General features: G+C 50.2%; 1 protein-coding gene across 1 annotated transcript in view; it reads right to left on the bottom strand.

Annotated features, from left to right (window-relative positions):
* Positions 1-12,310, bottom strand: part of TMEM86A (transmembrane protein 86A) — a 29,795-nt gene extending 17,485 nt beyond the window's left edge. Inside the window, exon 1 of the mRNA XM_054198912.1 lies at positions 12,188-12,310. Coding sequence (XP_054054887.1) covers positions 12,188-12,208 — 21 coding nt within the window. The 5' untranslated portion in view covers positions 12,209-12,310. The remainder of the gene's footprint in view (positions 1-12,187) is intronic.
* Between the last annotated feature and the right edge of the window lie 669 nt (positions 12,311-12,979).

The following is a 12,979-nucleotide window of genomic DNA, read 5'->3' as shown; positions in this document are numbered from 1 at the left end:
GACACAGAGGCCGTCACAACGGCCTCACCTGGGCACAGAGCAAAGGCCCCAGCGGCCACTTTGGCTGCACAGCTCTGCATCTCTCCTGGGTGGCTTGCAGAGGTGAGAGAGGAGGAGACAGATGAGATGTAAAGGGGCCATCCAGTCGACTTTTGACTCCACAACGTTGCTGAACTATTAGGGCTGGCAGGGACAGCCCTAACTGGTATGCTCTGCTGAGTGTAGGTGAGTCCAAAACACTTCACCTCCAACTCTGCTCTCCTGCAGAAGCAAACACGCTCCTGGGGGAGAACAAATTGCCTTTTGTCAAGGAAGGCACTGGCTCATACATGCCCCAAGTTGTTCACAAATAAAATTCTGAGAAAAAGTGCTTGTTTACGGAGAGTGGTGAAGAGTTACTGAACCAGCCAATCAACCTGCCTGAAATACTCTGTTGGTGCAACATATTTGTGCAATTAATAAGAGGGTTTATGTTTGTGTTGGAGGTGCCATGGGCCAGGCATCCAAGGCAGATGGCTCCAAACAGGCTCCACATGCTGCAGGAAATTCAGGGTGATTGATAAACCCTCCTCTCCTCAAGTGGAGACAAGACCATAGAGGCTCCATCTAAAATGAGCTTGTAGAATAGCTAATAAATCACCCAGAAGATGGTACGTGATTTGCCTTTGGGAGAATGTGTGTGCTGATAATCCTGTCTCCATTACGCTTATGCCATGCAATGAGTTTTGCCAGGCCTTGTGGTGTTTTATTGCAGCTACTGGCACTCCCCAGCACAACTCAGGGCCTCCATTTCTCCAGCAAGAGTAATGCAGTGAAACTCAGCTCGTGATCGGCTGTCCAGCCAGACCTGTTCCTGAGTGGCCAAAAAATCATGGTTTTGTCTGACAGGAGAGCCTACATCATTCAGTGCAAGCCAGAAGTAACACAGCTCAGCCTGAATGCTTCCCACCTGCAAAAGGACCATCCTCCCAGCTCAGCCACATGTGGAAGCAGCAGTGGGTCAAGGCAACTATTCAACCCCCAGGTTCTCTTCAACTCCTCCTGCAAAATAGGACTGGTTTGTTGGCTTCTTTCATCCTTCCCTCTACCCCAGCAGCCTGCGTACTCTCTTACTCTCTCCAATTAAGCAAAGTAAGCTCCAGGTGCACTTCACAGCTTTGCTCCACAATGGACTGACACAGAATTTAGAGCTAGAAATACTTCTTTTTCTTAAGACCAAGCTATGGCTCTTTGCCAGAAAAATACAATTAAAAATTTGGCACAGGCCCTCACAGTCCTTGGGTGGTGAACTCAGATATATTGCTGCACAAGTTCTTGGCATCAGAAAAATCACCCTTTGGTGGAAGCAAGGGAGAGCAGGCAGTGGGTGAGGATTAATCAAACTGGCATTTAACAAGGGCCCCTGTGGAGGGCTGGGCTGCTTCACACGCAGCTGCACGCAGAAATGGGAACCACAACAAAAAGTTTCATTTCCACGACAAAATTCTGCCCGACTTGCAGTTACATCAACATTCAACCTAATCTCTGGATTAACCATGGGAGGGATGAAAACCTATCAGCACTGAGGTTAAAATCTTCCAGATGAGTGTCTTCCCCCCAAGATGTGGAAAGAAGGGAGGAAATTTGGAGCGGCAGTTCCCCGCAGCTGGCTGGCAGCAATGCAATGTTTGCCTGCACCAGCCTCTCCCAGGGAAAGCCACAGCTCAAATCCCTGCAGCGCGGCAGCACGCCTCAGCACAGGGGGGACACGGCACGGCCACCCAGCTGAGCGGCAGAAGGCAAGCGTCGAGAACGGGACGTTCTGTACTGAGCCAGCTGGGGAGAACATGAGCAAGGCTCATCATGTGGTGGGAGTGCCAGCCATGCCACACTGCAGACGCGGCTGTTGCAAAGGTCTCTTTCCTGATGTTTGCTCTCCGGAGTGCGATTTCTCCACCACAGGCTGCTGTCTGTCCCAAGGTGAAGACACTGCTCAAGAGAAGTCTGTGCTACCCAGTGCTTTAGGTTAGCCATGTTGTGATCTACCACCAAAACCGCCTATCAGCTGTTGTATGGGAGTAAATTTCTGGAGGGGATTTTCAAGGATAGTTTTTAGCAGAAAACTGCACTGAACACACACTGTATGAAGCGTATTTAAATAAATGGATCAAGAAGGTAAAAGACAGGCATTAGATAAGCTTTGTGGCCTTCTCCAGAGGGCAACAAAACAGCTGCAACCGTTAATTCTTGTGCAGTCGTCAGGGAGGAAGATGAGCCGTTAACAAAGGTGGCAGGCAGCCTTCGCTTCTGTCCCTTCCCAAGTTAAGGCAGGAGGACCCCAGCTGCCACTCACATAGATGTAGCAAAGCCCGCATTAGCAAAACTGCAATACGAATACAACAACAGTCCTGTCTTGTCTTGCTTAATGAAGAAATTAAAAAACACGAGGTGCTGAGTGTTACACTGACTGTGCTCACAGATCTGCTGATGAGGTCAGTTTGGCTCAGCCGCCAATGTAATCTGGGAGCCCTTAGACATTGCAGCTCTCTGCTGATATACCCACAAGTTAAAAAAATGCATCTGCAAACACCTGGAACGTAAAATAGTGTGGGGAAAAGCCACAAATAGGAAACTGGAGTCTTGCCTTCAACAGATTCCTGTAGGAGGCCTTAGAAATGTGAGGGAATGGTCCCATAACAGCCTGAAGTACAGGCGGGTAGTTCTGGAGCCAAGGAAATAATCCCCACCGCATCAGGGCACTGCCTGTGCCCTGTGTTGCATCAGAAGCCCACTCCTGATCCTTGCCTTTCTCACCACGACATTGCCCAAAGCTACCTTGAGACACCGGACCACAGTGCTCTCTCCAGTAATTAAGGAAGTTACAGCATCCATAAAGGTATCTCCTCTACTGAATAGAAGAAATCGGGTTAGCTTGGCTAACTGTGGTCAACAAGCTGTGCCACAGCATGTCTGGGACCTGCCTCCGCTATGCAGGACCTATTGTTATCAGCAGGGAACCCTGATACCAGACAAAGTGAGATACTGCTACAGTAGCCAATACTTTAGAAAGTCACTTGAGTATCTGCCCTTAGCTTCCTAGGACCTCACGGAAGCCTTCAACAGGGCAAAGCCTTTCTTCAGCAGGTGTTAACTTATAAAACTCAAATTACAGACAAACACTTTTCACCCTGAACTGAAGACTCTGCTTGGATGTATGTTGTTTTGCTAGGGTTTTTTTGGGTTGGGTTGGGTTTGCTTTTTTCATCTGTCCTGTCTACCAGACTGGCACAGGACCACAAGCAGGGCTATCTTAAAAACCTTTTTTGAACCTGCAGTGGTAATAATGGACTCCACATCTGTAGCAATCCTATAGCTGTCAGCAGTTTTGGAGATTGCCTTCTGAGTGCCGTCAGCAACGTACCATTGCCAATGACCAACATTGTTAAACCAATCAAGAATTCAAATGTCTCTGCAGGGCCGAAGGAGCTGTCACAGACTAAAGCTTTCAGGGTAGTCCACTGTCTCTCAGAAATGAAAGCAAAAAAATAGCATTTGCCTGCCAGCATCTTATCTCAGAGCAAAGATTGCTTTTTCCTCCTGGGATTCACGATCTTCCTTTTTGTGTAGCAGAAAGTAAACCTCTCTGAACATTTCCTCTGCTGTAACACTCACAAAAGAACCCCTTGCAGATGTGTAAAAACCTGTACCACAATAGATTTGTCTTTTCACTTTGCTTATCAGAGCTGCAGTGCTGCCACTGCAAGGGCATGTACCCTTCCTAGGTGACGGAGGTCAGGTGGGGCTGCATCCCCTAGTGCTGCCCAGGACCTCAGGGGGATGCTGTGAAGCCACAGGGAGCTTCAGGAGCCAGCCAGCACCCTGGGACGCGCAGTCAGTGGCTGTCCCAGGCAATTCCTCTCAGCATGGGAAGGGGCAATTATTTGGCTTGTCACACCAAAATCCAGATAAAAAATTTCTACTGCTTATGGAAAAGTCTCAACTCACCCCGGGGATGGTTTCCAGGCTACAAGCACACATTCTCAGGAGACTTGTCATTATTTATATCACACTCTTCTGTGAAAGAGAATGCAGATTTCTTTTACCCAGGAAAAAGTAGTGTCAGTTTTTACGTTGCTCTAAGCATTACCTTGGAGGGGCTGGGTAAGCCCAGCATGCTGGCTGTGGTGGACACGGCCACAGCAGAAAGCAGCACCCCCTGCAAGGGTCGTTGCTGCAGACAAGTGCCACACACTGACATATGCCCCACAAGCTGTGGGGCAAGACTGGGGCCTCTCTCCAGTCTCTCTGAGATGGGTGCAGACCCAAAACAAAATGCCCCAGGAAGAACCGTCAGTTCTTTCCTTGTAAGCACCAAGGGCAGGCTAAGCCTCTATGTAACAGCAGTGAGGGATCTGCACACTGAGTAATTTGTCCCTAGAGCTGAAATCCATCTTTGGCCTTCACTCTCCATTTCCAGCCTTATTTGCACCCCACAACCCACCTCAACGTTTATGTACTTGTTGGAGGGCCACAGCCACCCCATCGCTGGACGACTGGGCACTCAGGGGAAACAGGCACTTAGCAAAGCTCTTCCCTGCCACATGCTGCTTTGCCAGTAGGGACTGGTATTTGGGAGGAAACGGAGGCCTTCCATCCAAAAGCAATTTCTTCAGCAGAGATGACCTCATTTTACCCACGATCTGTGGGCCTGTGCAGGTCTAAATGAAGCGCATTGCAGGCATTGGTGCTGTCACAGCCCCTTACAATAACAGCTAAAGAGCCATTAGAGTAACAGAGAAGGCAGATGGCACATGCCAGGCTGTACTAGCCCTACCAGCCATTCCCAAAGACGTGCCAAGGGTGAAACCGCCTCCAGCGCCCTAAAAGCACTTTTGTGGCTCACCTTTCTGGCCACACACCAGATTCATATACACCTGGCAGCTGAGGTTTTTGCAAAGGCAACAGGAAGGCAGAACAGAGAGAGGAGGGGAAGGCAGCTTCCAGTGTCTGGGAAAGCTGGCAGCTCTATGCAAGAGACTTTCGCTGTACGAATCCTCGCAAGGGGCTGCAGTAAGGTCACCAAAATCTGGCAAAAGCAAGCAGGTCTGTGCTGGGAAACCCAGGAGGGACAGCTCAGCTTGTCTTGTGCCTAATGGAAAGCTGAATGAAGTGTTCTACCTGTGTATCATGTCCTGCAGGCTGAAAGCTCGTGCAACACTGATGTTAAAGAAATTTAGAAAGGAAAATAGCAAAGTACTCCAATAAAGATGTGTATTTAGAGAGGTGTCACTCTGGTACCTTGTAAAAAAAGCAGCAGCCCTCCTCATGTTATCATGGAACCAATATGCTTTAAGAGATAGGAGGAGGTAAGGTCAAAATATGACAGTGGAGTCACAGATTTTATTTCCAATATCTATTCTTGTGCCAAGATGTCGTGACCTGGGCAAGTCAGTATCAGACACAAACTGCATGAAGATAAACTGGACTTTACCAGCCAATCTCAACACATGTGGGGTGGGCAGGTGCAAACATTAACCTGTGCAAACACTAACCCACGCGCTCCCAGGATTTACACTAATACATCAAGGGTTTCACTTGCAAAACCCCTGCTGTAATCGGGCTGCATATACAAATGCGGACCATGCCTAGGGACATTAGCCAAGTGGAAACTTCACAAACATCAATTAAGTGATAAACTTGTCATCACACTCCTTTTATATCATGGTTGCAGGGAAAAGCCATGCAACTTGCTTAGTTTCTCTTGCAATGGAGCACAAGTCAGCACTGCTATCCAAACAACCCAACAAGCAAATAGGGATACGGCAGCCAAGCTATGGTCACAGGCTCTCAGCTGGCACAAGCCCACTTCTGCTGGAGACAAAGCCATGGGAGACAAAATATCTCATATAAGGCTGAGGATCTGCCCCATGCATGTAGTATGTGCTGAAAAATGTGCAGCTTCCTTAACTTCAAATTTACCCTCAATCTCAAGCAATGATTCGATCAGAGGCTACTTGCCACTAGCAGAAATGCACTCATTTTAATACATAATTGGAAATTTAATGTCTGATGCCAGCTGGTGCCATATCTGTCTACAAAGCTGGTGTCTGATGAGGGGCAAAAAATGGAACCTCACCATTCAAACTTGGCAAAAGTCCCAAGGCCAATTCAGTAACATGACTTGTGTCATCTCCCCTCAGTTTTGGAAAGTGTATGATTTAGAGTAATCTATACAAATTAGGTTTTGGGAGAAAATGTAGCCCGCTGGTAGAAACAAGGCATTTCCATAAGCTCACAGCAAGGTGAATCAAAACAACCACCATCCTCATTAACAGTCAGATTTGCAATACAAGAGGCAGCCTGCAATGTTAAATTAACACAAGACACAAGTTGCACCTAGAAAGGAACTGCGCCCTGTGCAATTCTGGGTGAGAGTCTGCAGCGTGAGCCCTCAGGCTCTCCGCAGGTATCTGAAATCCTTCCCACCCCAGCACATTTAGAAATCTTCCAGGAAAGCTCTTGCCCAGCCCACCTACCACCTTTCAGCTCTGGTGGTGTGTAATCATCTCCTAGACACAGCTTTCTGCTCCATGTCACCTGGATACTTGTTCACGCTCAGCTTTACATGGAGGGATGCTCCAGACTGACACACTTGTCATGTAGAAACCTGCCATTAGTTTAAAATGCTATTTAGATTATGGCAGTATAAGATATGGATATAGGAAGGGCACAAGTGGTCTAGAAGAAGCAATAACCATCACCTTTATTTTGGGCATGTTGCAGTAAGCAAAACCTCCATCTCTATTGTAATGACAAATCTGCTGGGCATCGTGTGACATGAAGGGCAGTAGGAAAATTAGGTGCTAATATAATAGCCACTTAGGCCTCCGGGAGGGAAGGGAGTTATATAACTAATAATCTTTTTGCTGTTCCAGAGTTTGCACATGCTAGCAGAAGTCGGGTTCCAGATGCCATCTTTTTCTAAGAGTCTAATTTCACTGGTGTTATTATTTCCTTAGTATTATGCAGTTACCCACAGAGAAAGATAACTTTGGCTCTTCTATCGCACTTAGTGTATTTTGGATATAGATACTTGAACAGGAAAAGAGAACGGACAAAATGAATCTCTGACCATTCAGAGGAATTATGTGTAAGTACAGGCTTCTGAACTGGACCCATAATCTTAATGCACAAAGCACACTTTGAACAACAGACGCGTGTGACTTGAGTGATATACTTGAGTTAATGAAGCCTTTAATCTACAGCACTGCCTGCAGCAGTGATCAGCACTAACTGCTTAATGCAGCCACTCTGGGAATGGGAAGAGCATGAGAGAAGCCCGCACTTTCTAGCCTCCAACTTCAGTTGCCCTTATCTAAACCCACCCTCTCATAGCAACAGCTACAGCAAAGAATGTCAATGTCATAGGAAGAATGCGCAAGTTCAGTCTGAAAAAATAAATCGTGGCATGTAACACTATGCCTGGGCTCTAGCTGGCATAAATCAGCACAGCTTTTTGCTCAGGAGGAGCAAAGCTTTTAGCCTTCCCCCAGAAGGTGTGACTGACATAAATGCTACTAAGATCTTGCTAAGCTTACCTAAGGAGATGATTCCCTCCCTTACTTCATTGAGTTCAGATGTTTAGAAAGCTTTTCTATAATTCATTTAAATTGGTTTGGTTTTTATACAAATGCCATATTTCCATAATTGTCTATGTGGTATATAAATGTGCATGTTTACAAGCCTCCTGCGTAATAAAATCCCAATTTATTATGTATTTAAGTAATGGGGGAAATTACAATGAAAGCAACAATGCTGGGTATAAACAAAGAGAACAAGTAAAATTAACTTCTCTACCGTAAGAGTTACTTCTGACTTAGATGGTTGCTAACACTTTATTCATTAATGCAGAAATAATATATCCTCTATTTAAGAAGCAAAGGCTGAAACAGTTCCAAGTGTGATCTGGCTTTCTTGTTTTCAACAGCAGTTTGAGGATTATGGAGCACACTTTCTAATAATAAACCTTTAAAACTATGCTTAGACCTACTACTGCTACAATTGTCCATAGCACAGAGTCTCTAAGCAACGTATTTACATCAGGTTTCTATATTCATCTGGATCAGTGTGATTTGGCCCCTCCTCAGAAATTCAAACGACACCCACCCAATTCTCCAGCCCTATTAAATATTTGTTACTCTTTATTACCTTTTCAGATCATACCTTTCAGGGTTTTTGCCTGCTTTTTGTAAGTGACCTTCACAGTCCCCCACAGTGACATCCTGCATCTAGCCGGAGGGTGGACAGGGGCTGTTCCTGGGAGGGTTGCTGGCTGCTTCCCATCTAGGGGGGAAAGAGCTTTGCTTGACGCAGCCAAAACAACGTATTCTTCCCTAACTCAGCTATCTCCATTTAAAGATGCCAATACATCAGAGGACAAAAGGGAAGGGATGGAGATTGTTAATATATGGCTTCTGAGCAAAAATCTGTCCCACACAGGGAGTTTCACCTCCTTCCCACATATAGGACTGTGCTAGGCCACGTAAAAATCAGGTATGGAGCGGGGTGCTGTAAGGATGAGAACCCATAGTTTATCTTGCTCCAAAATACACACCAGTATCATCTATAACTGCCCCCCAAAAGAGACCTATTCTCAGCCAATTAATGTCTTTATGTTTCCCAAACAGGTTTTCCGCAAGGTGGTGTGAAGCCCTATCCTAAGTTTAGCCCTAACTTTAGGGGAAAAATAAGGTCCCTTTGAGCGAGGAGCATTATGTAAATGCCAGAGTGACTGTATGTCTCCAGGCTCATCTCCTGCACATTTGTAGCGCCTTGCAATCATGGTGCCTGCTGGGCAGAGAGGTCCTCAGGGCAAGGTCTATCTCCCACAAGCTCATGCTAAAAACTGCTTAACCAATAGTGAAAAAAACCCAAACAAGCAAAAAAAAACGGACAAAAATCACTAACGAGGCAGTCTCAGAAAGGACTTTTATTAAGATGGGACCAGTGATGACTGAACAAGAAGGGAATTAAACCTCACATATCCATGAAGTAAATGCACCATGTATTCATACTGCTCTCCAATTGCAGGCTCTGAGCCCACACAGCTTTATGCAGAAAAAGCAGCTCTTAATCAGAGCAGTGTCAAGAAGAATAATTTTTAAGCAGGATGCTCCTGCTTGCCTAGCGGAGTAAACAGTGAAAGCTTCCCTCCAAGGTGACTTCCAACCAGAGTGAGCATTGCTCACCAGCTGGAGCAGGACCGGCAGACAAATACAGCTTCTCTGCCCCAGCCCAGCACCATGCAAGTCTAGACTCTGGCATCAGCGAGACACCAGAGCTTTATCCCAGCTGAGGACCTGGCACAATATGTTAAAAGGTATTTTGGCCCCAGACTCATTTATTTGTGGGCATGCTCCCCACTCAGCACATCTGAATTCTGCAGCACCAGAGACGACAGCTTGGCTAGCTCTGCACGATGCCACCGTCTCTCCTTGCACGCGGGGTGGACGTGCCAAACCCCCCAGCCCACAATGCACACCTGGCAGCCCACGCAAACAAGCAGTCCAAGACACCATCTCTCTCGAGCTCCCGCTCCATGGACCGTGCCTCCTTGCCTGGTTTCTTCCAGTGTCAGTTGTACAGCAGACCTGGAGCTCAGGGTTTCTGACTCTTGTTACAAGAGCAGCCTAAAGAAGGAAAGAGGGGGAGACGCAGGAGACCAGGTTGTGTGTAAGTAGCGAGGGCCATCTGCTGCAGTTATGTACAAAGGCCATCGCTTTGAAAATGGGAAGCAAAATCATGTCACTCTCGGCTGTGCTCTTCTGGTGTCCTCCCCATCGAGGCTGATGCTGCAGTGCATTGGGAGAGGACATACGCTGTAGACAAATCAATTCCTCTGGCTAATTTGAGTCTGCCTCAGGTGCTGCCCCCACAGAGAGCACCCCCATCATACGTCAACACCTGGTCTATGTATGCAGCAAAAGGCAGTGCGGTACTGAGATAAGGCCTGGGCCCAACGGGCAGCACCTAGCTGTGACCAAACCAATTGCCCACTGCTGCTCCCTTCAGGAAGTGACTTCCCGGTGGGAGCCCACCAGCTGTGCAGCCACCCTGCTTCTCACCCCCTCTGTGGCTCCAGCCAGCAGCTGTGCAGGGGCCGCACCATGCCCCCAGGCAGGACATGCTGCTGCACGACACTGTTCCAGCCTGCCCTTCGCAGACCACAGCATGGCCGATGTGCTCCTTCGGAGGAACAGCAACGTGAAAACCCAGTGAAGGTGATGTGCAAAGAACTGCTCCTTAACAGACTGAAGGCTTGCAGCTCGTTTTTTATGAGCTCTTTGGAGGAAGAGACGCCCTCCCACCTGTACTGCCACGGTAAACAGCTGCAGCTCTGGTCGCAGCTCCTGGTCTCATCGTCCCTCCAGCTCTCTGCAGCTTCACACCTGCGTTAGTTGCCTTTCGTGAAGCAAAGAGTCAATATGTCAGGGATGAAGCCAGAGCAGAAACATGCTTTGTTACACGTCAAAAGGGCAAGTGAAGAAAGCAGTTGTTTGTTTTTTTTTTTCATTTTCCTTCCCAAATTACCTTCCTAAAGCGTAATATCTGGTATAGATAAAGCCTACGCATACCCTTCCCAACACATACTCATGCTTTAGTCATTTGCCTCCACTCAAAGCTCAGTTGAAATACACTCTGCAAGACCACCCTGATTCACTAGCCTTAAAAAGCCAAGTGCTGCCTCCTGTGGATTATGAAACAAATTCTGCCAGGTTTTGAGCCATTCCGGTATTGTCCCAGCCTAAGATTTTACTTCCGAGGTACATGTACACAATTCACTGTAACCAAAAGCACTACTTAAGGATGACTTTAGCTTACAGCACAGACGCACAAAGATACCAAGCCTTTTTAGCTATTTTTGAAAAGCATTAAAAAGAAAAAAAAAATACTTTGGCACTACAATGGTATCATTTACAAGCTACTTCCCTCTGTCTCTAAAGATAAAAATCACCCCTGCACTGCTGATGAACTTACCAGGTACATGTTAATAACTGGGGGAAAATTCATCTGAAGTATCAGACAATACAGGCTGCTGTGCAGAACTGGCAAAGCAATTTAAAAGTTTTGAACCCTGGCTTTGTGAGTTAAGAACTGGGAAGGGACAGGATTCCTACCTGCGAGAGAGAATGCAATGAACTGGCCATTAACCACAATATTTCAAAACAGGATGACAACGGATCCGCAGGGAACCAGGATACCAGCAATAGGTGTTCAGTGCCGCAGCAAAGCGTCAGGCAACTTTCCCACCAACAGTTAGCTATTCTTATAGCACGCGTATTCAGACAAATCCCTCACTTTCTAGAAAGAGGAACATGCAATGCAGCGTGTCTAACACCGTGGCTTCTCTGCTGTTCTGGCTGGAAGCATTTTGTCTTCTTCCAGCATCCAAACACCCCCCTTCACCTGCAGGGCCAGGACCTGGTACTGCTGGTCCAGCCTGCCGTGAGCCACGGCTACTTCAGTTACCAGTTTTGCGCCGTCAATCCACCTGTGCTGCCACACGTCACCTATTGACAGGACAGCGGCCAGTCGCTACCTTATTCCTGGGTATGTTAATTAAGCATCATGACTCCCCCATGAGACAGGCAGGTGACATCGTCCCCATCTGATGGCAGAAGTGCCAGACTGGCTTGTCAGGGGCGACTAGGTCTCGGCGGGAGGTCGCCCAGCCTATGGCACGGTCTGCCCGGCGCGGTGGCCGGCCCAAGCCGTCACCTGGACGGCAAAGCCACCTCCGGGTGGTCGGGCAGAGGTGCCTGCCAGGGCAGAGAGGCCGCGGGGGCAGGGAGATGCTCCGGGGCGCTGCCGCTCCGAGCGGGCGTCTTCTGCCTAAAGCCGGCGGATGACAGACTCCCTTAAAAATATAAACGACGAGAGGAGGAAGAGATGCAGAACCACCGCTGGAGCAACAGCTGCCGGGGGCGGCACCGGCGCAGGGCCGGGGTGAGCACCAGGTACGCGGGGGTCTCCGCCAACGCTGGGAGCACCCACCGCCTCGGGGGCAGCACCTCGGGGACCGGCTGTGGATCACCGGCGACAGGGGAAGAGGCGGGGGGGGGGGGGGGTACCGTCCGGGGCGGGCGGCCGTGGGAGGGATCGCGTGTCCCGCTGCCCCCCGCCCGCCCGCCGCGCGGCCCGCACTCACCACGGTGACGGGGGACACCATGTCGGCGGCGGGGCACGTCCTGCTCCGGCTGCGGCTGCTGCCCGCCCTGTCGCCCGCCCGCCCGCCGGGGCGCTTTTTTAGACAGCGGTGACGTCACAGAAGAGGGGGCCCCCGCGGCGAATGCGCTGCGGGGGGGGGGGGGATGGGGGGGGCCGCGCCGGCCCCGCCCCCGGGGCGGGCAGGGCAGGGCCGGCAGCGCGGGCAGGCGGGGCCCGGGCCCCGGCGCCGTTCGCTCGGCCCCCGGCGGCGGCGGCGTCAGTGGCGCCGTCCCCCTCCCGGGGAGGCGGCGGCCGGGCAGCCGGCAGGGGCCGGGTCCTGCGCCGCGTCCCCTCCCCGGGGGCGGCCGCAGCGGCGACGCGGCCGGCGGGGTCCCCGGGGGGAGGCGGCGGGGTGCGCCGGTCCTTGCGAGCCCCCGTTGCCGGGCCCTGGGGGAGACGCAGGGGCTCCCTTCCGAAAACGGGCTACCCAGTACCCCGTGCCGGAGCAGGGCGCGGTGCCTTCTCCGCCGCAGCACTACCGAGGAGGGCTCTTGGCTGAGGAAAGCGTCGGCCCGCTCGGCAAAACGAGGGTGCCCGCCCAGGGGTGCCAGCGGCCGGGTGCGCCGCCCGCCCGCCGGTAAACGCCCCGCAACGGCAGCGCCTCGGAGGGTCGAGGACATCCTCGGGCAGGGCAGGGCCGCGTCCTTCGCCCCAGCACCGCCCAGAGCTGCCGGTGCCGGCGGTACCAGGCACGGGGCGAGGGGTAGCACACCCCATATCCCTGGCTCTGTCT

Source organism: Rissa tridactyla, chromosome 4 (assembly GCF_028500815.1).
Source record: "Rissa tridactyla isolate bRisTri1 chromosome 4, bRisTri1.patW.cur.20221130, whole genome shotgun sequence".
NCBI lineage: Eukaryota > Metazoa > Chordata > Aves > Charadriiformes > Laridae > Rissa > Rissa tridactyla.
This window is presented reverse-complemented; position numbering and strand designations above follow the sequence as displayed.